The 24,376-nt window shown below is 34.0% G+C and overlaps 1 protein-coding gene across 7 annotated transcripts in view; it reads left to right on the top strand.

Moving 5' to 3' along the window:
- The window catches only part of ern2 (endoplasmic reticulum to nucleus signaling 2), a 158,816-nt gene that overhangs the window by 81,385 nt on the left and 53,055 nt on the right, over positions 1-24,376 (top strand). For 6 of the 7 annotated variants that reach the window (XM_069906036.1, XM_069906033.1, XM_069906035.1 and 3 more), the window contains one exon: positions 22,050-22,172. In XM_069906036.1, the coding sequence (XP_069762137.1) occupies positions 22,050-22,172 (123 nt within the window). Of the gene's footprint in view, positions 1-8,375; positions 8,432-22,049; positions 22,173-24,376 lie in introns of all 7 variants that reach the window. The other variant, XM_069906039.1, reaches the window with a different exon arrangement.

Raw genomic sequence — 24,376 nt, 5'->3', positions numbered from 1 at the left:
CCCAGTGACGGCACCCTGACTTCCTCAGGGGGTCAACGCTGGCCTCCCCCCGAAGCTCGTTTTTTCAAAAATATCACGGAAGAGGTTGAAATCTTCAGGTTGAAGCATTGCCAGAAACGTTTCAGACAATGGAGTCGTCTTCCTGTGTGCTCCCTCCGTTAAAATCAGCAGGCTGCCAAAATCGGGATCCCCTACATGGGAACACGCACCTTCTTCCAGAGAACGGGTCATTCCAGCGCTATCCTTCATTTGGTGAGTAGTAGACTTTTTTTTCAGCTCCCATAGGCAGTCTTTGTAGTTTAGGCACTGAAGAAATTAAACCTGAGGCTGTAGCAATTTGTTTAGGCCCCAAATCTTCAGTACTTCGAAAATGTAACTTCTTCTGCACTTTTCACCATTTATGGCCATAATAATTCCTTAATACTTTAAACTAAAATTTAAGAAGTTTAAACTTGAAAAGAAAAGGTTAAAAAACAGGTACTTAAAAGTCCAGCCAGAGAGGTCGAGATTACACGTCTAGACTCTACGCCATCTTGCCATGCCCCCGACTATTAATGCTGTTAGACGAAATTCTCTTATTACTTATAAATCTCGTGAGATTAATCATGAATTTTATTCATTTTATAAAATGTAAAATACATCTGAAGGAAAACAGGAAACTGGATCGATTGATCTTTTTTTTAATCACAGCTGAATTTACCGATATTAGAGGATGGAGATATACAGGAGTTAGGAGAACAATTTACTGATTCAAAAATTAAAATGGCTATGCTGGAAATGCCGAATGGTAAATCGCCTGGTGGATTCTCGGTTGAATTTTATAAAAAATTTTTATGATGATTTATCTACAGTGTTTGGGGATGTATTATGTCAAGTTGGAGAACATTATGAATTACCTGAGTCTTGTTCTCGTGCTTTAATTACAGTAATTCCTAAAAAAGATAGAGATCCTTTGAAAGTATCTTCCTATAGACCAATTTCGTTGTTAAATGTAGATTATAAAATAATAGCTAAAATATTAGTGAATAGATTGGTTAAATTTTTACCAAAGTTGATTCATATTGATCAAACAGGTTTTATAAAGAATAGATATGCTTCAGATAACATTTTGCGCGTGATTAGTTTGATTAATAGATTTCGACAATCTTTAGATCACCCGATGGTGATATCCTTAGATGCAGAAAAAGCATTTGATAGAGTTGAATGGAATTTTTTGTTTAAAGTTTTGGAGAAATTTAAGTTTGGTCCTTCTTTTATTGGTTGGATTAGGGCTCTAGCTCTTCAGCGCTTGACGTCCTGTTATGCGAAACCGCCAAAATGTTTAGCCTGGAAGTCAGCCTGAAGAAAACTGAGGTCCTCCATCAGCCAGCTCCCAATCGTGACTACCAGCCCCCCCACATCTCCATCGGGCACACAAAACTCAAAACGGTCAACAGTTTACCTATCTCGGCTGCACCATTTCATCGGATGCAAGGATCGACAACGATATAGACAACAGACTCGCCAAGGCAAATAGCGCCTTTGGAAGACTACACAAAAGAGTCTGGAAAAACAACCAACTGAAAAACCTCACAAAGATTAGCGTATACCAACACTCCTGTTCGGCTCCGAATCATGGGTCCTCTACCGGCATCACCTACGGCTCCTAGAACGCTTCCACCAGCGTTGTCTCCGCTCCATCCTCAACATTCATTGGAGCGACTTCATCCCTAACATCGAAGTACTCGAGATGGCAGAAGCCGACAGCATCGAATCCACGTTGCTGAAGATCCAACTGCGCTGGGCAGGTCACGTCTCCAGAATGGAGGTCCATCGCCTTCCCAAGATCGTGTTATATGGCGATCTCTCCACTGGCCACCGTGACAGAGGTGCACCAAAAAAGAGGTATAAGGACTGCCTAAAGAAATCTCTTGGTTGGGGAGGAGTCACGTGATGGAGTAGTGGCCGGACGGTGAACTCCAGCCCTCTCCAGAAAAGTCAGAAAAAACAAAGGAAAACACAAAGGCACAGAAATAAAAGTTAAAGAAATGTGAGTATAAAGGTGGAAAGAAGATGGCGACAAAAAAAGAAAAATCGAAATCAACGGTAAGAAGAGAGGAAGAGAAGACAACGGAGGAAGAAGGAGAAGGCCTTACCTGTTCAAAGAGGCCCGCGGTGGAGAGAGAAACCCGCTCCCTCAGGTCGGTAGAAATTGGACTACAAAAATGGCTCACTGAGCCGAGTAAAAGTGCGCAACCGCGCATGCTCATGCAAAAAACACACCGACGGGAGGGGTGACCAGCTGGGGAGTCGATCTCCACAGCCGGCAATGACAGCTGCAGAACACCTGCAGCAAGAAGAGAACACAGAAGACAATGGAAACAAGAAAGAAGAGAAGAAAAGGGCAACAAAGAAACAACAGATGGCCAACCCAGAGGAAGAAGAAGAGGAAGAGGAAGAGTACAGTGAAATAGAAGAAGTAGGGAAAGGCAAGATAAAGGATTTACTTTCTCTTATTAAAGGATACATGGAGTCATTTAAAGAATGGCAAACACAGGAATTTAATGATTTAAGAAGAAGAATAAACAACAGAAGAGAAAATGAATAAAATACATATGACCTTAACAGAAATGGGAAAGAAAATGGACAAGATGGAAGAGCGGGCAGTAGCAGCAGAAATGGAGGTAGAGGACTTAAAAAAGAAATTAGAGGAATTTAATAAAAAATCTATAGAGACACAAGAACTGTTAGCTCAGAAAATAGATATAATGGAAAATTATAACAGAATAAATAACATAAGGATAGTGGGCCTTAAGGAAGATGAAGAAGGCAAGAATATGAGGGAGTTTATAAAAGATTGGATCCCTAGGATCCTAGGATGTCCAGAACTACAGCAAGAAATGGAAATAGAAAGGGCACAAAGAGCATTGGCCTTTAAACCACAACCACAACAAAAACCAAGATCTATTTTAGTAAAATTCCTAAGATATACTACAAGAGAAAAGGTACTGGAGAAGACAATGGAAAAAGTAAGAGAGGGCAACAAGCCACTGGAGTATAAAGGGCAAAAAATCTTCATTTATCCAGATATAAATTTTGAACTCCTAAAGAAGAGAAAGGAGTTCAATACAGCAAAGGCGATTTTATGGAAGAAAGGGTATAAATTTATACTAAAGCATCCAGCGGTATTGAAAATATTTATTCCAGGACAACAAAACAGACTATTCTCGGATCCAGAAGAAGCACGAAAATTTGCAGAACAATTACAAAATAGACTGAGGGATGAAGACGTGTAATGAGAGTAAAAATGATCACGATTGATATGTATGTGGGTAAAGAGGTATAAGAGTGTATAGGTATAATGTGCATACGTGAATGTATCTGTACTTAGAGGAAAATATAGATAGTATAGACAAGAATTAATAAGGGAAGGTAATGGAATAGAGAGAATAAGGAGGGAATTAAAAGAGTGACCTTTGTTACATATGAAAAGGGAAATCTTTTCTGGGGGGGGGCTGGGTGGGGGGGAATAGCGGTCACTGCAAAATCAGTTGACACTTGCGAGTGAATTCGCAAACCCAAATGGAGAGGGGAGATGTGGTTGTCCGACAAGGGATAAAGGACAACTCAGGAGGGGAAGGGGAGATTGGGGCTAAAGAAGTTATAAACAGGAGAATAAGGAAAATGTTTGACGTTTTAGGAATGTTGTCTTATAAAGGGTTTAAAATAAGAAAACAGAAATGGAAAAGGAGGAAAGGTAATGATGGAAAAACGGAAAGGGAAGATAAACAAAGTATAAAATGGCTACGTTGAACTATATGACTTTAAATATTAATGGAATACATAACCAAATTAAAAGGAAGAAACTGCTAAATTTACTGAAAAAAGAAAAAATTGATATAGCATTTGTGCAAGAAACACACTTAACTGAATTGGAGCACAAGAAATTAAAGAGAGATTGGGTAGGACATGTAACAGCAGCATCGTATAATTCAAAAGCAAGAGGAGTGGCTATATTAATTAGTAAAAATGTGCCATTTAAAATAGAAGAGGAAATAATAGATCCAGCAGGGAGATATGTAATGATAAAATGTCAGATATATTCGGAGTTTTGGAATCTACTTAATGTATATTCACCTAACGAAGAAGATCAAAAGTTTATGCAAGATATCTTTTTGAAGGTAGCTAATACGCAAGGGAACATACTAATAGGAGGGGATTTCAACCTGAATTTGGATTCAAATATGGATAACACTGGGAAAAAATTAACAGAAAGAACAAAGTAACCAAATTTATAATTAAATCAATGCAAGAAATGCAACTTTTGGATATATGGAGGAAACAACACCCAAAAGAAAAGGAATATTCATATTACTCGGCTAGACATAAAACATACTCAAGAATAGACCTATTTTTGTTATCAGCTAGTATGCAAGATAGAGTAAGAAAAACAGAATATAAAGCTAGAATATTATCGGACCATTCACCCTTGATATTGACAATAGAGTTAGAGGACATCCCTCCAAGAATGTATAGATGGAGATTAAACTCCATGCTACTTAAAAGGCAGGATTTTAGAGAATTCATTGAAAGACAAATTAAAATGTATTTTGAAATAAATACGGAATCAGTGAAAGATAAGTTTATACTATGGGATGCAATGAAAGCATTCATTAGAGGGCAAATAATAAGTTATGTAACCAAGATGAAGAAGGACTATAATCAGGAAACAGAGCAGTTAGAAAGGGAAATAGTAAATATAGAAAAAGAATTAGGAATGAAGGAAGATACAACTAAAAGAAGAGAATTGGCGGATAAAAAAATAAAATATGAAACATTACAAACATATAAGGTAGAGAAGAATATAATGAAGACAAAACAGAAATATTACGAACTGGGTGAAAAAACGCACAAAATCCTAGCATGGCAGCTTAAGACAGAACAAGCTAAGAAAATGGTATTGGCATCAAGGAAAAAAGACAAACAAATTACAGAAAATCCAAAAGAAATTAAGGAAAACTTTAGAGAATTCTATGAACAATTATACCGAACTGAAAACGAAGGGAAAGAAGGGAAAATAGATGAATTTTTGACTAAAATTGAACTACCAAAACTACAAATAGAGGAACAAAATAAATTAACAGAAAGAAATACAAGAGATAATAAAAAAAATTACCAAATAATAAGACACCAGGAGAGGATGGATTTCCAATAGAATTCTACAAAACATTTAAAGACTTATTAATTCCGCCCCTCCTGGATGTAATCAACCAGATTGATGAAACACAAAGCTTACCAGATTCATATAAAACAGCAATAATTACAGTAATACTAAAACAAGGGAAAGATCCACTCTCACCAGCGTCATATAGACCAATATCTTTACTAAACACAGATTATAAGATAATAGCTAAACTATTAGCAAACAGATTAGCAGAGCAGGTACCGAAAATGGTAAATTTAGACCAAACTGGATTTATCAAAAAAAGACGCACAACAGACAATATTTGTAAATTTATTAACTTAATTCATGCAGTAGAAGGAAATAAAGCACCTGCAGTAGCAGTTGCTTTAGACGCAGAGAAGGCCTTCGACAGAGTAGATTGGAATTATTTGTTCAAAGTATTGCAAAAATTCAGTTTACCGGAGAAGTATATTAATTGGATTAAAGCATTATATAAGGGACCGTTAGCGAAAGTGACAGTAAATGGACATGTATCAAAGCAATTTAACTTAAGCAGGTCAACGCGGCAGGGATTCCCACTATCACCTTTATTGTTTGCGTTAGCTATAGAACCACTAGCAGAATTGATAAGAATAGATAATAATATAAAAGGAATAAAAATAAAAGACAAGGAATATAAAATCAGTCTATTTGCGGATGATGTTATAGTGTACTTAACAGAACCAGAACTATCAATAAAAGAATTATATAAGAAATTGAAGGAATATGGAGAAGTGTCGGGTTACAAGATAAACGTAAATAAAAGTGAAGCAATGCCTATGAATAATGTGGATTTCTCAAAATTTAAGAAGGAATCTCCATTTAGATGGCAAATGCAGGCAATAAGATACCTAGGTGTACAAATAAACAAAAATCTCGGCCAATTATATAAACTCAATTATTATCCACTAATGAAAAAATTACAGGACGATTTAGAGCATTGGAAAGATTTACCACTAACACTAATAGGAAGGATAAACTGTATTAAAATGAACATTTTTCCAAGGATATTATACTTATTTCAGGCATTGCCAATACAACTGACAGAAAAATTCTTCAAAGAGTTAAAGAAAATAATAAGGAAATTTTTATGGAGAGGGGGGAAACCGAGGATAGCACTAGATAAATTAACAGAATGGTATAAACAAGGAGGCTTACAATTGCCAAACTTAAAAAATTATTATAGAGCCGCACAATTAAGATACCTATCAGATTTTTATCAAACAAGGGAAAAACCAGACTGGACGAGATTAGAATTAGATAAAATAGGGGAAAAGATACCTGAACACATATTACATAAATGGGATGAAAAATTGGTACAACATAGAACTTCTCCAGTATTACATCATCTCCTCAATATTTGGAAGAAGATTCATGTAGAAAGAAATAAAACAAATTATCAATTACCAAAACTAATATTAACGCAAAATAAGTTACTCCCTTTTACAATAGATAACCTTTCCTTTAGAGAATGGGAAAAAAAAGGGATTAAAAGAATAGAAAATTGTTTTTCAGGAAGTAGATTCTTATCCTTTGAACAAATGAGAGATAAGTACAATATAACTGGAGATACAGCGCTGGCATATTACCAATTGAGATCCTACTTGAAGGATAAATTAGGAAGCAGTTTGAGTTTGCCAGAGGGAAGTAACCTTGAATATGTGATTACAGATACAATGTTAATCAAAAGATTTATAACAAATATGTATATTAAACTGCAAGAAAAGGAGAATGAGGAAACAAATGGTCAAACTAAACAAAAATGGGAACAAGATTTAAATATAAAGATAAAAAAGGAAACATGGGAGAAATTATGTTCTGGAACGATGAGAAATACAATAAATACGAGGCTATGTATGATACAATATAACTGGTTACACAGACTATACATTACACCTCAAAAGTTAAATAAATGGGACCCAACAGTATCTGATAGATGTTTTCGATGTAAAAAAGAAATGGGAACAACAATTCATGCAATCTGGACATGTGAGAAAGTAGAAAAATTTTGGGAAGATCTCAATCAGATATTCAATAAAATAACAGAAAACAATATACCAAAGAATCCAGAGATCTTTCTCCTAAGTAACATAAAAAACAAAGAATTTGGAATTGATTTGGAGGATGCACAAAAAAGATTTGTTAAGATAGCTCTAGCCGTAGCAAAAAAATGTATTATGTCAACCTGGAAATTGGAAGATAATCTGAAAATACAACAATGGTATATAGAAATGAATAAATGTATTCCATTAGAAAAAATTACATATAGTTTAAGAAATAATATTGAAATATTCGAACAAATATGGGAGCCTTACATTAAATACAATAGCGAAAACCTACCGGGGACAATCATTACCTAAGTTGATGGAAGGAGAAGGAAAGAAAAGAATGGACTCAGTAGAATTTCTGGTGTATTTTTGTTGAATGACAACATTGTCTGACTGGTTTAATGTAACCTAGATTGTATACCTAAAATGGATGGGAGGGTGGGGTGGTGGGGGGGTGGTTTGGGAGGATGGAGGGGGGGGAGAAAAAGTCACTGTATATGTGTGAAAAAGAAAAAATGTGTATCATGGCTAATGTGATTTATGGTGTGAAAAATAAAAAATTTAAAAAAAAAAAATCTCTTGGTGCCTGCCACATTGACCACCGTCAGTGGGCTGATATCGCCTCAAACCGTGCATCTTGGCGCCTCACAGTTCGGCAGGCAGCAACCTCCTTTGAAGAAGACCGCAGAGCCCACCTCACTGACAAAAGACAAAGGAGGAAAAACCCAACACCCAACCCCAACCAACCAATATTCCCCTGCAACCGCTGCAACCGTGTCTGCCTGTCCTGCATCAGACTTGTCAGCCACAAACGAGCCTGCAGCTGACGTGGACATTACCCCTCCATAAATCTTCATCCGCAAAGCAAAGCCAAAGAAAGAAGAAGAGTATTGACGAATGGTTTGATTTTGGAATCTTTTAAGTTAACTCGATCAACTCGTCAAAGTTGTCCTTTATCACCAGCTTTGTTTGCATTAGTGATTGAACCTTTAGCACAGTTGATAAGACAAAATACACAGATACAAGATATGAAAGTTTTAGATGAGGAGTATAAAATTAATTTATTTGCTGAAGACGTATTGGTGTATTTAACAAATCTAGCTCAGTCACTTTTGCATTTGAAGGAATCTTTAATACAATATGGATGTCTTTCTGGATATAAAGTTAACGGAAAAAAGTGGTAAGTGAAGGAGATTATTCAGTTTATAAGAATATTATTAATTTGAAGTGGACTGACCGAATTAAATATCTGGGTATAATTTTGCATGTTAATTATCAATCTTGATATAAATTAAATTATGCCCCGTTAATTAAAAAAATTAAAACTGATTTGATTAAATAGAAAGATTTACCTATTAATTTAGTGGGAAAGATAAATACAATTAAGATGAATATCTTTCCAAGTATACAATATCTGTTTCAATCGATTCCGTATTCGAGATTTAAATATAATGGTTAGGGAGTTTTTATGGAGGGGTAAATTTTCGAGAGTAGCTTTGAATAAATTAACTTGGAAATATAAGTTAGGGGGATTACGTTTACCACATTTTCAAAATTATTATGAGGCAGCCCAACTTAAATTTATTAGCTCATTAATAGATTTGGTACGGCCTCCTAGTTGGGCTAAAATTGAGATGGCAAGTATTTCTGAATTTGAAATACATCAATTTTTGTTTAGGTGGAATATAAATTTGTAACAACAATATAATGTGCCTATACTAAAACATTTAATGAAGTTATGGATAAAGAAAAATAAAATGATAGGTTCTAGGGGTAAATTATTGGCTTTGACTCCATTGTATAATAATCAAATTTATTTTTCAATACATAATCAAAGTTTATTGCATTGGAGATTTAAAGGTGTGAAAAATTTGGGAGATTGTTTTAAAGAGGGTAAGTTTTTATCTTTTAATCAGATGAGGGAAGATTTTGGTATTGATAAGAATTATTTATTTCTTTATTATCAAATTCGATCTTTGATAAAATGTATGTTTTGTAGAGATATGATTTTACCTAAAATGACTAAATTTGAGACTTCTTATGAAGGTACCAGAGAAGGGGTATATTTTATTTATGTATCAAATATTACAGGATGGTATGGTTAAAAAGGGTTGGGATAGATCTAAAATTAAATGGGAAGCGGGTATTGGTTTTATTTTTTCTGAAGAGGATTGGTTAGATATCTGTTATGATAGTGTAACTAGATTGATAAATGCACGTTATGCCATGATTAATTACAACTTTTTACATCAATTATATTTGACACCTGAAAATTTAAAAAATATGGTTTTAATGAATTAGATTTGTGTTTTAGATGTGGTGATACGGTTGGAACTTTTCTTCATGCTGTTTGGTCATGTATACATATACAATCTTTGTGGAAGAAAATTCATTTGTTTTTAGAATATCTGTATAAGATTAAAATAGTTTTAGATTCAATGGTATTTTTATTGGGTAGTTTGCAACCTCTGAAAGGCTTGGGATTAGATAAGTTCCAGCTTACTTTTGTATATTTAGCTTTATCCGTAGGCAAAAAATGTATTGCTAGTACGTGGAAAGATACAAATATGATTGATATTAATAGATGGCATAATGAGATAAAAAAATTGTTTAATAATGGAAAAATTACATGTTTCGCATGATAATTATAATTTTTTTATCAATAAGTGGCTGTTATACTCGGAATATTTACATTTCAATTTATATTGATTAGATTTTAAGATGTAAATTTAATTCTTTAAAATATTCTTTCTTTTTTCTTTTTTTATGGCTCTCCTTAGGAGAGTTGGCTGAAGGGGGGGTTCTTCTTTTTTTTTCTATATATATATATATATATATAGAAAAAAAATGTTCATGTTCATGTTTAATTGCTGTATACGTCTAATATTATTTGTTTTTTGAACGAATAAATAAAAATTTTTTAAAAACTGGATAGAGCACATAGGGCTAATAGAAAGAAGCCATTTGGGCATGTCATGTGATGGTGTTGCGTCAGGTTGGAGAACCTAGCTTTCCCGAAAAAAGTTTTTTTAAAAGTGTTAAAAGAGGAAAAAAAATAGCATTTAAACTAACAGAGAAGACACTAAAGATGTCTCCAAAAAAAAGATAAAGCTGCTGCTGGCTCAAAAGAAAAACAGCAAAAATTACAACAAGATGGACCCAGGAGCTGTTCCAAAGGTAGCGATCCATCTGAAGAAGTCCGTGGTTGGGATGACTCAAAATATTCCGAAGGAAGAAGCATTCCTGAGCGCATGCGCAGAATGCATAAAACAGGAGTAACGCTGGAAGAAGGAAGCAGATACAAACTGCTGCAACAAGAAGAAACAGAAGAAGAATCAAATTCTAGTGATTCTGAGGAGGTTGTACAATCAGAAGAAGAAATGGAAGAAGGATCAGAGAGAGCCAGCAGACAGCTAAAAGTTAGAAAAAATAAAACTGTTAAGTCTTTGAGAATGTATGATTTGGATAGGAAAATGAAGGCAACAATGAAGGAAATAAAGCAAATTGGAGCTTTAATGTGAAAATCAGAAGTTAGAACTAAACATGTAGAGTAAGTAGTGGTGAATATGCAAAAAAGATTTGAAGAGATGGAAGAAAGAGTTAAACGAACAGAATTTGAAATTGAATCAATTAAAGGTCAGATGGGGAATATGCAAACTACTTTTACTACTGTTCAAGATCATATAGCCCAAAAACTGGATGCTTTAGAAAATTTTAGTAGAAGAAATCATATAAAAATTGTTGGACTTAAAGAAGGGGATGAAAGAGATGATATTGGACAATTTTTGTAACATTGGATCCCACAAAGTCTTGGAGTCAAAGGATTTCAGGGAGATATTGAGATAGAAAGAACACATCAAGCTTTAAGACTTGGACCACAACCAGATCAAAAGCCACGTCCAATACTGGTTAAATTTCTTCGTTATCAAGTAGAAGAGAAGATTTTAAAACTGGCAGCAAAACAAGCAAAGGAAAAACAAGGACCTTTAGAATATAATGGAAATAAGATCTTTTTCTATCCACATACAAGTTTTGAATTATTTAAATATCCAGCAACCCTGAAGGTTTTTGTTCCAGGAGGCCAAAACAAGTTCTTTGTTGAACTAAAGAAGGCTAAACAGAGTGCTGACTCTGCTAGATATTAGTCGTGAAGAGGAGATGAGTGCTGAGCAACAGAGTGCAATTTGAAGGACATTTTGAACAGTAATATCTGTAACTGATAAAGGATGATCTGTGTATTTTTCAGTAAATAAAATGTAACAATATCTTCAGGAGAGCTGAGAGGGATGGGTTGATAGCTGCCAATTCATGTGTGCATTTGTGGGACAAGCCACTATCCGTAACATGGAGAGGAGTAATGTTGTTTATCTGTGTAACAACATTAGGAGGGGTCTCTCTATTCTTTTTTTTCTATCTTTACAGGGTTTCCTTTCTTTTTCTTTACATCTGGAACAGTTATTGTTCAGAACAATTGTGTTAAATATGATAATATAGTAGAACTAGGAGTTGGAAGTGATGAGGTATGGGTGAGAGATGGTATTATAATACTTAATGGGCAAAATGGAAAAATTTTTAAGTATTAATATTAATGGAATTAAAATTCCCAATAAAGGGAAAACAAAATAATGGTATATATGAAAAAGATGAAAGTGGTTATTGCTTTTTTTTACAAGAGACACATTTAACTGAAGTTGAACATCAGGAATTGAAATGAGATTGGGTAGGACATATTGCAGCATTTTCATTTAATTCCAAGATATTAAAGGTTTTAAAGTGGACAGGAAGGGACATGAGATTAGTTCATTTGCAGACGATGTTGTAATGTATTTATCTGAACCAGGAAAGTCATTAAGTAATTTGTATTTAAGATTAAAAGAATATGGTGTAGTATCTGGTTACAAAATAAATTGAGATAAAAGTGAAATAATGCCAACAGTAATGGAAAATTATGAGCGATGTAAAAGGGGAAGTCAGTTTAAATGGCTGAGAGATGCAATTAAATATCTAGGTATTAAAATCGACAATAACTTGCCTAGCATTTAAATTGAATTACACACCATTGTTTAAGATTTATGGAAATGGAAGGAACTACCTATAACATCAATAGGAAGGATTAATTGTATAAAAATGAATATATTTCCTGAAGTACAGTACTTATTTCAAACATTACCTATATTTATACCATCAACATTTTATCAAGAACAAAATGAGTATGTAAGGAAATTTATTTGGAAAGGAAAAATGGCAAGAGTTGTATTAGAAAAATTAACATGAAAATTTGAATTAGGAGGACTACAATTACCAAATTTTTAAAATTATTATAGAGCAGCACAATTCATATAGAAATGAATAAAATAGGAGAAGATAAATTTGAAAATTTTATATATAAATGGAATGATGTTTTTTATTGGAGATGTTTTGTTAAAACATCTTTTTTAAAATATGAGTAAAATATATTTGGAAATGGGAATAAGAAATTTTCAGATACCAGGAATGATATTGAATCAGAATCAACTTATTTCTTTTACAATAAATAATATTTTTTTAAATATTTGGTTTAACAAAGGAATTAAGACAAAAGATTGTTTTCAAGGTTCATATTTAATGACATTTGAACAATTGAAAAGTATGGAATAAAAAACAAAAAATATTCTCTTATTATCAATTAAAGGCATATTTAAGAGAAAATGTAGGTTGAGATTTGATATTGCCTGAACAAAGTTATTTATGTCGTAAAAGTTATTTATGTTAAAATATTAAAAAGTTTATTTCAATTATGTATATAATTTATCAAAAAGCAATGTATAAATCAGGAGTTCATAAGTCAAGATAAAGATGGGAGAAAGATTTAAAAATGGATATTCAAGAGGAAACTTGGTTAAAACTTTGTCAGGATAATATGACTAATACAATTAATGTCCGGTACAGAATGGTACAATATAATTTTTTACATCAACTATATCTTATTCCACAGAAATTAAATGGATTAAATTCTAATTTTTCAGATAAATGTTTTAGATGTAATAAAGAAATAGGTACTTTTTTTTACATTCTATGTGGAAATGTTCAAAATTAAAACCCTTTTAGATAGAATTGGGTTTATTTTTGGAAAGATTACATAAGTTAAGATACCTCAATATCCAAATATTTTTTTATTTGGAAATATTTTTGACACAGAATTGATATTGAAATTAAATAAATATCAAAAAGCATTTATTAAAATAGCCATAGCGGTAGCTAGAAAATGTGTGGCAGTAACTTGGAAGGTAGATGTGTGTTTGGGAATGAATAAATGGCATGAAATAGGTAGTTGTATACCACTTGAAAAGATTACATATAATTGATGTGATGAGTTTGAAATTTTAAAAAAGATTTGGAAATCATATTTTCAAATTGTAGGAATTAGGTTATATTCTCCCAACCTGAATCTTCCAACTCCTAAAAATTAAGATATATTAGATTTTATTTGATAGTTTTAGTAATTTTTATAAATAATATCCAGATGTTCTTTTTTTCCTTTTTCTTTCTTTTCTATCAGGCTGTTGGGAGTAGGAGGGAGGATGGGAGGAAAGAAATTTTTCAAAATCACTATGCATTAATTTTTAATATTTTTGAACAAGAAAGTTATGTACAAGTTTTAATATATATGTGAAATTAAATAAAATTTTCAAAAGAAAAGAATGAAGCCATTTCTGGGACAAACACCATGCTTGACTTTGATTAGATGTTTACGTTATCAAGATAAATAAATAATATTAAGAGTGACGGTGCAAAATGCCTGAAAATACTGAGGTCCATTAGGGTAAATAATAAACTGTTTTAGTGGTACTAACCACAGAGTTCAAGAGACACAGCTTACCAGAAAAGAGTCAACTACCAACTAATTTTTGTTTTAAGCAATTGTATGCTTCATAAAGGGGAATGATTTCAGCACGCCTCACAAAGGGGAGTGAAGTTAGCGTACTGCAGTGTCATTTTTTTTAGGGTTTTTCTTTTTCTATTTTTTTCTTGCTTTGCGATGTCAAATATAATCAAATGTTTGTATGGAGCGGGGGTCCAATGGGATGGGTGGTGAGAGTTATTTAATTTTCAGACTTAAATGGTGGTAAATAACATATTAAATTTTATAAGTTTTAACATAAATAGACTTAATAAAATTAAGAGTAAAAATGTTTTGGCTTACATTAAAAAAATGAGCATTGATATTGCTTTTTTACAAGACATGTTTAACTGAGAAAGAACATCAAAAATTTAAAAGAGGGGGGGTGGCAAGATGGCGTAGAGATCAGACATGTAATCCCTGCCCTCTCTGGACAGACTTTTAAATGCCCATTTTTTAACCCTTTATTTTTAATTTTAAAACTTTAATTTTTAGTTTGATATTTTGATGAGCTATTATGGCTACTAATGTAAAAAAAAAACTAAGTCTCAGTTACAAAAGAAAATACAGTTTCAAAGTGCAGAAGAATTGGGGCCTAAACAACCTGGAACAGCCTCGGATCCGTTTTCAGCAATCCCCAAGCTTCAACGATCGCCGGTGGGGACAAAACCTAAGGTAACAGTTACTCACCAGTCTCAAGATGGCGCTGGTTCAACCCATTCGGCGGAGGAAGGAGCACGCTCCCGAGAAGTCGGGCATGACTCTGGAGGCCTGCTACAAGGAACTCTCCTGTTGGAAGAGACAGGAGCGTGGAGGAAGAAGATTCCCGATGGCAGACACGCAGTCTGCAGCGACTATGCGCTTGGGTGGTGTTGTTAACTACGGATAATTCTGTCATTTTATTAAAAAATGGTCTGCGGGGAGACGGCAGAGACAACCCCCTGAGGAAGTCGGGGAGTCGTCATTGGGTGTCCAAACCTGCAGCAAAACGACCAGAATGTTACCTTTTGAAGAGCAACAAGAGGAGGACTTACCTTATTCTGCCACTGTACAGGAAATGGAAGAAGAGCTGGAAGAAAGTGAGTTACAAATCATGGAACCGGATCCTGCATTCCAAACTGCACTTCAGCCTGTTCATATGATGCTTGAATGTATTGCTTCTTATCTGGATGTTATTACTGGTCAATTGAATCAGGTGGTTCAAATGAATACTGCTATAATTTCAGACTTAAATGTGGTAAAAGCAGAAATTAAAGAAAACTGAGAAAACTTCAAAAAATTTGAAGCTTCTTTTTCTGAATGTAAACAATAGGTACAATCCAATACAGAAACAATAGTAAAGGTGGAAAAATCAGTTAAAGATTTAGGAGCCCGGGAAAAAGAGTTAACAAGAAAAATGGACTATTTGGAAAAGCAAAGCAGAAGAAATAATGTGAAAATTGTGGGTTTGCCAGAAGGTATAGAAGGTCAAGATCCTGTTAAATTTTTTTAAAAATTGGATTCCCCAAATGTTGGGGGAAGAGTCCTTTCCTGATGGTTTGGTATTGGAAAGAGCACATAGAGCTTTAAGAAGACTACCTTTATCTGGTCAGTCACAAAGATCTGTGATAATTCGTTGTTTGAATTGTTTGGACAGAGAGACAATCCTTCGACTTGCAGCTTGTTCAAAGACAAGCTCCAATGATAATTCAGAATAGTAGAGTTTTCTTCTATCCTGATTTGAGTCAAGGTATCATCAGACGTTGACGTGAATTTAATTCATTTAAAGATGTTTTATGGCATAAAGGTTACAAATTTGCTTTTCGTTATCCTGCTGTGTTGAAAGTGTTTTATGGAAACTATCAATTTCAATTCTTTGAGAGTGAGGATGAGACAATTTTTTGCTAATTCGTTACCAGATGTCAGAGGACAAAGAAAGAGTCCACCATTATCTCCTAAAAGAAAATCTGATGGAAATGGACAAAATGGCAGAAATGGAAAGAATGGGAATGGGAAGAATGGGAATGGAAAGAGTTCATCTACTCTTGAAATCAGTTCACCATCTGGACTGGAATCTTAAGGATGAATTTTTTTAAATTTTTTTTGTAATATGTTAATATTTCTGACTGGCTGGCTGGAGAGGAGGGGATTGCACTAACTTCTTTGTTAGTCATCAGTCACTAGTGGGTAATCCACACCCAGTTTTTTTAGGGAGTAACTACCTTTTGGTAGTTTGTTTTCTTGTTTTTTTTCTTATTAACGAATATTATTTCTATTTGGAGGGCCTATATATTTTAATTTGAGAAATTTTTCTTTTTTTTCTTAGTTATTATTAATTTTGTGACTATTTTTGGTATTTAGTAATTGTATTAGATATGTCGAATTTGAAATTTGCCACCTTTAATGTACAAGGATTAAATAATTAAATCAAGCGTAAGTGAGTTTTGGCTTACATTAAAAAGATGAAGATTGATATTGCTTTTTTACAGGAGACGCATTTGAATGAAAAAGAAGTATAAAATTGAAGAGGGATTGGGTTGGACATGTTTTTTTTCTTCATTTAATTCTAAAGCTAAGGGAGTAGCAATTTTGCACATAAAAATTTATCTTTTGATATGGAACTGAATGCATTAATAATGAATTTTGAACTTTACTTAACATTTATGCATCGAGTATGGATGATGAAGTATTTATTTCGGATGCATTTTTGCTTTTGGGACAAACTAACGAAAATGTTTTGGTTGGAGGAGATTTTAATTGTGTTTTGGAACCTTTACAAGATAAATTTCCAAAAAATGTTAAAAAAATCTAAAATGGCAATTCAAATTCGAGCTTTGATGAAAGATTTTAATTTAGTGGACATCTGGCGACGTCTTAACCCAACAGAGAAGGATTTTTCTTTTTATTCATTTAGACATGAATCTTTTACTAGAATTGATTTTTTTTAGTATCAGCACATTTACAGAGGAAAATATTGCAAGCAGAATATAAAAGTAGGGTAATTTCAGATCATTCTTTGTTGTATTTTACTTATGAGAGTTCTGAAAAAGTTCATGTAGCTTATCGTTGGAGATTCAATACGATGTTAAAAAAAGTGGAATTTATTGAATTTGTTAAGAAACAAATTAATCTCTTTTTGGAATAAATTGTTAACTCCGTTCAGAGTACATTTATATTGTGGGATGCAATGAAAGCTTACTTTAGAGGTCATACTTGAGAGGTCAAATAATTAGTTATACCTCTAAGGTTAAAAAGAACTATTTGACAGAGAGTCTTGAATTAGAGAAACAGATTGATCAATTAGAAAAGGAATTTCAGAGAGATACGACAGAAAATCAGAAGATTGAGTTGTCTAGATTGAAATTGAAATATAATACGTTGCAATCTTATCAATTTGAATGTTTGATTAATAGATCTAAACAGTGGTATTATGAATGGGATGAGAAAGCACATAAGGTACTTGCATGGCAGTTAAAGAAAGAACAGGTATCAAGGGTTATTAATGCAGTTAGACGGAATTTGACTATTACTTACAAACCTCATGAGATTAATAATGAGTTTTATTCATTTTATAAGAAATTATATACTTCTGAGGAAAAACAGGAGAATGGTTCGATTGACTCTTTTTTATTGGTGTTGAAATTACTGGCACTAGGAGAAGAAGACATATTAGAGCTGGAGGCTCCTTTTACTGATTTAGAAATTAAATCAGCTATGTTGGAAATGCCGAGTGGAAAATCACCTGGTGATGATGGGTTTTCGGTTGAATTTTATAAGGTATTTTATGATGATTTATTTACAGTGTTTGGAGATGTGTTATGACAAATTAAGGAACATTATGATTTACCTGAATCATGCTCTAGTGCCTTAATTACTGTAATTCCTAAGAAGGATAGAGACACGTTAAAGGCCTCTTCATATCGACCAATTTCTTTGTTGAATATAGACTATAAAATAATAGCTAAAGTATTAGCGAATCGCTTGACTAAATTTTTACCTAAGTTGATACATGTTGATCAAACAGGTTTTATAAAGAATAGGTATGCTTCAGATAATATTCTTTGAGTAATTAGTTTGATTAATAAACATCGACAGTGCCCCGACCATCCGATGGTGATATCTCTTGATGCAGAAAAGGCTTTTGACAGAGTTGAGTGGAACTTTTTATTTAAAGTTTTAGAGAAATGTAACTTTGATCTCTCTTTTATTGGTTGGATTAAAGCTTTATACAATAAACCAATAGCCAGGGTATTGACAAATGGTCAGATCTCGGAACCTTTTAGATTAACTCGTTCAACTCGACATGGTTGCCCTTTGTCTCCAGCTTTGTTTGCATTAGTGATTGAACCTTTAGCACAGTTGATACGACAAAATATATGAGAGTTTTAGATGAGGAGTATAAAATTAATCTATTTGCTGATGATGTATTGGTGTATTTAACAAACCCAGCTCAGCCACTTTTACATTTGAAGGAATGTTTAACACAATATGGATCTTTGTTTGGATATAAAGTTAACTGGGAAAAAAGTGAAATTTTACTGATAGGTGAAGGAGATTATTCAGTTTATAAAGAGATTAGGTAGTTCATCATTTAATTCTAAAGTAAGAGGGGTTGCTATTTTGATTAATTAGAATGTACCTGTTAAGGTTCAATCTGTGATCACAGATCCTGCTGGGAGGTGTGTTTTGGTACATTGTCAAATTTATTCAGACACGTCTGTGTATATATGCACCTAATGTTAATGATGATTTATTCATGACTCCTTTATGCATCTTGCTGAAGCATATGAATAGGTTTTAAATGGAGGAGATTTTAATTGTTGCCTTGATCCAATTCTGGATAAGTCACAGAAGTTAGTTACTAAAACTGCAAAAAGGATTTTGAATTTGATGAAAGGTTTGAATTTGATAGATATTTGGAAGAAAATAGATTATTCTTTTTATTCTTATAAAATAGATATGTTTTTAAGGAAAAGTCATGCATGCAGAATATAAAACTAGGGTTTTATCTGATCATTCCCCACTTTTGATGTCATGTTTAGTTTCTGAAAAGGAAAAATCATTTTATAGATGGAGATTTAACTCTATGCTCTTGAAAAGGACAGATTTTTGTGATTATATAATGAAACAAATTCAAGAATTTTTAGAAATTAATTTTAATTCAGTGGACAATATATATTTTATGGGATGCTTTGAAAGCTTACTTAAGAGGTCAGATAATAAGATAGCAAAATTCAAGAAGGAATATGTTAAAGAATTAGATTATTTGGAAAAAGAGACAGAATTTGGAAAAAAACTTGCAGAGAAGTATTTCTGATGATAAAAGGAAAAGTTTAATAAAGAAGACATTTTATTATAATATGATGCAGACTTATAGAACTGAAAAATTAATTGAGAGAACTAAACAAATGTATTATGAATTGGGGGAAAGAACACAAAGTTTTGGCTTAGTAATTGAAGGCAGAAAAAACCTCTAGAATAATTAATGCTATCAATAAGAATTCTAAGAAAATTACTCATAAACCTCAAGAAATAAATGATTCATTTAATGATTTTTATTTTAATTATATAGATCTCAGCTTGTTAGTGATGAGGTTAACATTGATAATTTTTTTGTCTCAAATTAGTCTGTCTGTCTTGAATTGTTAAGATCAGAAAGATTTAGATGCTCCAATTAGGGTAAGAGAAATTAGTGAGGCTCTTAATTCTTTCCAAAGTAGTAAGTCACCAGAATTTTATAAGAAATTTAAAGATTTATTAATACCCCCCTTTATGAAGGTGTTGAAAAAGACAATGGAAACCCATTCTCTACTGGAATCTTTTTCAAATGCAATCATAACTATGATACCCAAGAAAGATAGAGATTTGTTAAAATCCTATAGGCCAATATATTTATTAAATGCTGATTATAAAATTATAGCTAAGGTTTTGGCAAATAGAGTAGCTAGATATCTACAAAATTTAATTCATATGGATCAAACTGGTTTTATTAAAAAACACCAAACAGCTGACAATGTTGCTAGATTGATTAGTTTACTACATTTATCTCAAAAGAAAGCTGATTTTGCAGTGGCTGTACTTTAGATGTTGAGAAGGCCTTTCATAGATTAGAACGGAACTTTATTTAAGGTGTTAGAAAAATTTGGTATTAGATTTACATTTATTAATGAGTCTACTTTTAATAATCAGCGAAGTGATGAAAATATAGCACTTACGAAAGAAGTCATATAGAATTTTAAAATTAGGTGTGGAATTTTTTTAAAAAGTGGTACTGTAGCAGCCCACGCCTTGGAACAACACCGGAAATGGCCATCAAACGCGGCAACCAACAAGACCTCGCACGAGATGAGATGCCTGTTTCCATAGGCCGCTGGTGGAACAGTGAAACTGACCAACCACTGCCGGCGGATCACAGGTGACCCAATTGGGGCCCGAATGCTGGAATCGACCAATCAGTGGCTGACCTGCTCAAGCCACACCCAGTTGGTGATGCAGCCGAGCTCACTATAAAAGACAGAGCTTCCCCTGAATAAACTCAGTGTCAAATACGCTCAACCGGTGTGCATGTCTTCTTTCTGCTGCAAGTTTCGAGCTACAGCCCAGGAGCTATAACCGTGAGCTATAATCTGGCTATAGCAGTAGTGACTCTGCTACATTACATTGAAATAATGTATAGAAAGAGAATGAGAACATATTTGAAAACAATGGATAGATATAGAAGAAAATTCCTGTAAGATGCATATGTAGCCAGCATGGAGTTGATGAGCCAAAGAACCTGTTCCATGTTGTTTCTCTCTGTGGACTATGAATTGGACAGAGGTTGAGAATTCTAATTCTGCATTTAAAAAATGCAAGTATCAAATATGGCCACTTGACCTCTTACATTTGCTCCACTATTTAATCAGATCATCACTGATCTGATTGTAATTTTAACTCGCATTCCCATCTACCTTTTGTCCTCATGCTTAGCTCCTTCTGCCTTAAAGGTATTCAAAGATTGCTTCCACTACCCTTTGTGAGAGTTCCAAAACTCGCAACATCTTACAAAAAGAATTCACCTTATCCTTTTTCAAGTCAGGACTTGTATGCCCCAGTCAAACTCCTTTCATTAGGCCTTTTTACACCGTCGTGTAAAATGGGGATTCCCAGGAAATTTTCCTGGAAACCCTCCCATGAACTGGTAATGTGAAAATTAGCCCACCCTACCTCTTAGGTAATTACCTGTGTAATTTTCCTGGGCCACCCTCTCCCTGCGGTCTGAATTGGCAAATGGCCAAGCAGGGGAAGCGCCATGACATCATTGCTTGCATGCTGCATCATCATTTCAGCATTTAAGCTTGTCAACCTCAATTTGCCTTCAATAAATCAGTTCATTCTGCTGTTTGTTAATTGCTCTATATGAAGGTGTGTGAGAGAACGCGTGCATGTTTATATATATATATAATATATATATACTCACATATAAATATAGATACATATACCCATACCCCCACACACACACACACACACACACTCTCTTCTGACTTCCAGTCGGACTTACTCTGAGTGTAATGTGTCACTCACTACATCATCGCTGGCGGTGGGACCCCCCCAAATTGCCGGGGAGGGCAAATTACAGGGAATCTGGTGTGAAAGGCCCGGGAGGTCTTGCCTTCCCTGGAATTTTACCCGTGTCCAAGTAGGGTCACCACTCGCCTGCAGTGTGAAGAGGCCTACTCTTCCAGACTTGAGTATGCAAGCCAAGCCATCATTACTCATTACTCCATCCCCAGCAATTCCAGATTTAATTCTCTGACAACATAATGATTGATTTGCTGCTATTAATCAGATTCATGCTGTGTTCATTGAAGTAGTTTTAAAATGGATTAAAATTTGCTGTTAAGCTTATTGATATGACTGATGACTCACCAGTAGTTAGTTTTAATATTTCTTTTGCTAGGCAAGAAACAGGACCTGTGGTTTGCGGTAGATCCTGAAACTGGGGAAAAGCAGAGCACACTGAGCACAGACATGTCGGGGAACATGTGTCCTTCGACACCTCTCTTGTACATTGGGCGAACAGGTATGAACATTATCAAACAGAACGAGACTACTTTATGTGAGTTTTGAAAGGAAAATTTCAATGTTGATCTATTTCAAATTTGCTCTAATGATGATTTCAAATGACAGGATTTCATTTAAAATAATTTAGATGTATGAAGAACTTTTAAAATTCCTTGTGGACTAATTAAAGAGGAAGGATCATTGAAGCAATCAGTGTCAGGGAAATTGCAGGACAGCTGGAATTGTTGAAAGAGAGAGGAGTCTTTGGAGACATTATGGATTAAACCTATGAGCAATCTATCTTTGCAGTGAACATAAAAGATCCACATTAATATTGGAAGAAAATGAAGGGAACTGCCCACAGTATTCTGCATAATATTTATATTTCAATTTACAGTGTGGAAATAAAATATCTGGTTTATATCATATTACTATTTGTGGACTCTTAACTGCATGAAATTTGCCTGTGAGATTGTGATCATTCTCGGGCTGTCACTCAGAATTTTTAAGGATTCTGAATTGGCTGATTAGGCTATTGTGAGAGTAGAAGTCTCTGCCATATTTGAAGAGATTATGGCTCAAACCCTTCTGATTCTTCCTAAGGCAGAAAAAGGCTGCGCAGATGTATTAAAGACCACAGTGAATTTCATTATTTTTTTTTTTTTTTTTTTTTTTTTTTTTTTTTTTAATTTTTTTTATTTTTCACACCATAAATCACATTAGCCATGATATACACTATTTCTTTTCACACATATACAGTGACTTTTTCTCCCCCCCCCCCCTTTCCTCCCAAACCACCCCCCCACCCCCCCCTCTCATCCATTTTAGGTATACAATCTAGGTTGCATTAAGCCAGTCAGACAATGTTGTCATTCAACCAAATTACACCAGAAATTCTACTGAGTCCATTCTTTTCTTTCCTTCTCCTTCCATCAACTTAGGTAATGTTTGTCCCCGGTAGGTTTTCGCTATTGTATTTAATGTAAGGCTCCTATACTTGTTCGAATATTTCAATGTTATTTCTTAACCAATATGTTATTTTTTCTAATGGAATACATTTATTCATTTAAATTTGGTAGTTTCTTCCTTTTAATTTGGTTATGTATTCCATTAATATTTAAAGACATATAGTTCAGCGTAGCCCTTTTATATTTTGTTTATCTTCTCTTTCCGTTTTTCCATCATTACCTTTCCTCCTTTTCCATTTCTGTTTTCTTATTTTCAACTCTTTATAAGACAACATTCCTACAACATCTAACATTTTCCTTATTCTCCTATTTCTATCTTATTTATCCCCAATCTCCCCTTCACCTCCTGAGTTGTCCTTTATCCCTTGTCGGACAACCACATCTCCCCTCTCCATTTGGATTTGCGAATCCACTCGCAAGCGTCAACTGATTTTGCAGTGACCGCTATTTCCCCCCACCCCGCCTCCCCCAGAAAAGATTTCACTTTTCATATGTCACAAAGGTCCCTCTTTTAATTCCCTCCTTATTCTCTCTATTCCATTACCTTCCCTTATTAATTCTTGTCTATACTATCCATATTTTCCTCTAAGTACAGATACATTCATGTATGCTCATTGTCTCTATTCACTCTTATACCTCTTTACCTGCATACATATCAATCGTGATCATTTTTACTCTCATTACCCGTCTTCATCCCTCAGTCTATTTTTGTCTTTACCCACATACATATCAGTCGTGATCATTTTAACTCTCATTACCCGTCTTCCTCCCTCAGTCTATTTTTGTAATTGTTCTGCAAATTTTCGTGCTTCTTCTGGATCCGCGAATAGTCTGTTTTGTTGTCCTGGAATAAATATTTTCAATACCGCTGGATGCTTTAGTATAAATTTATACCCTTTCTTCCATAAAATCGCCTTTGCTGTATTGAACTCTTTTCTCTTCTTTAGGAGTTCAAAACTTATATCTGGATAAATGAAGATTTTTTGTCCTTTATACTCCAGTGGTTTGTTGCCCTCTCTTACTTTTTCCATTGTCTTCTCCAGTACCTTTTCTCTTGTAGTATATCTTAGGAATTTTACTACAATAGATCTTGGTTTTTGTTGTGGTTGTGGTTTAGAGGCCAATACTCTATGTGCCCTTTCTATTTCCATTTCATGCTGTAGTTCTGGACATCCTAGGGTCTTAGGGATCCACTCTTTTATAAACTCCCTCATATTCTTGCCTTCTTCATCTTCCTTAAGGCCCACTATCTTTA

Source organism: Narcine bancroftii, chromosome 12, assembly GCF_036971445.1.
Source record: "Narcine bancroftii isolate sNarBan1 chromosome 12, sNarBan1.hap1, whole genome shotgun sequence".
Lineage (NCBI taxonomy): Eukaryota > Metazoa > Chordata > Chondrichthyes > Torpediniformes > Narcinidae > Narcine > Narcine bancroftii.
The sequence above is the reverse complement of the archived record's forward strand: the minus strand, read 5'-3'. Positions and strand labels throughout refer to the sequence as shown.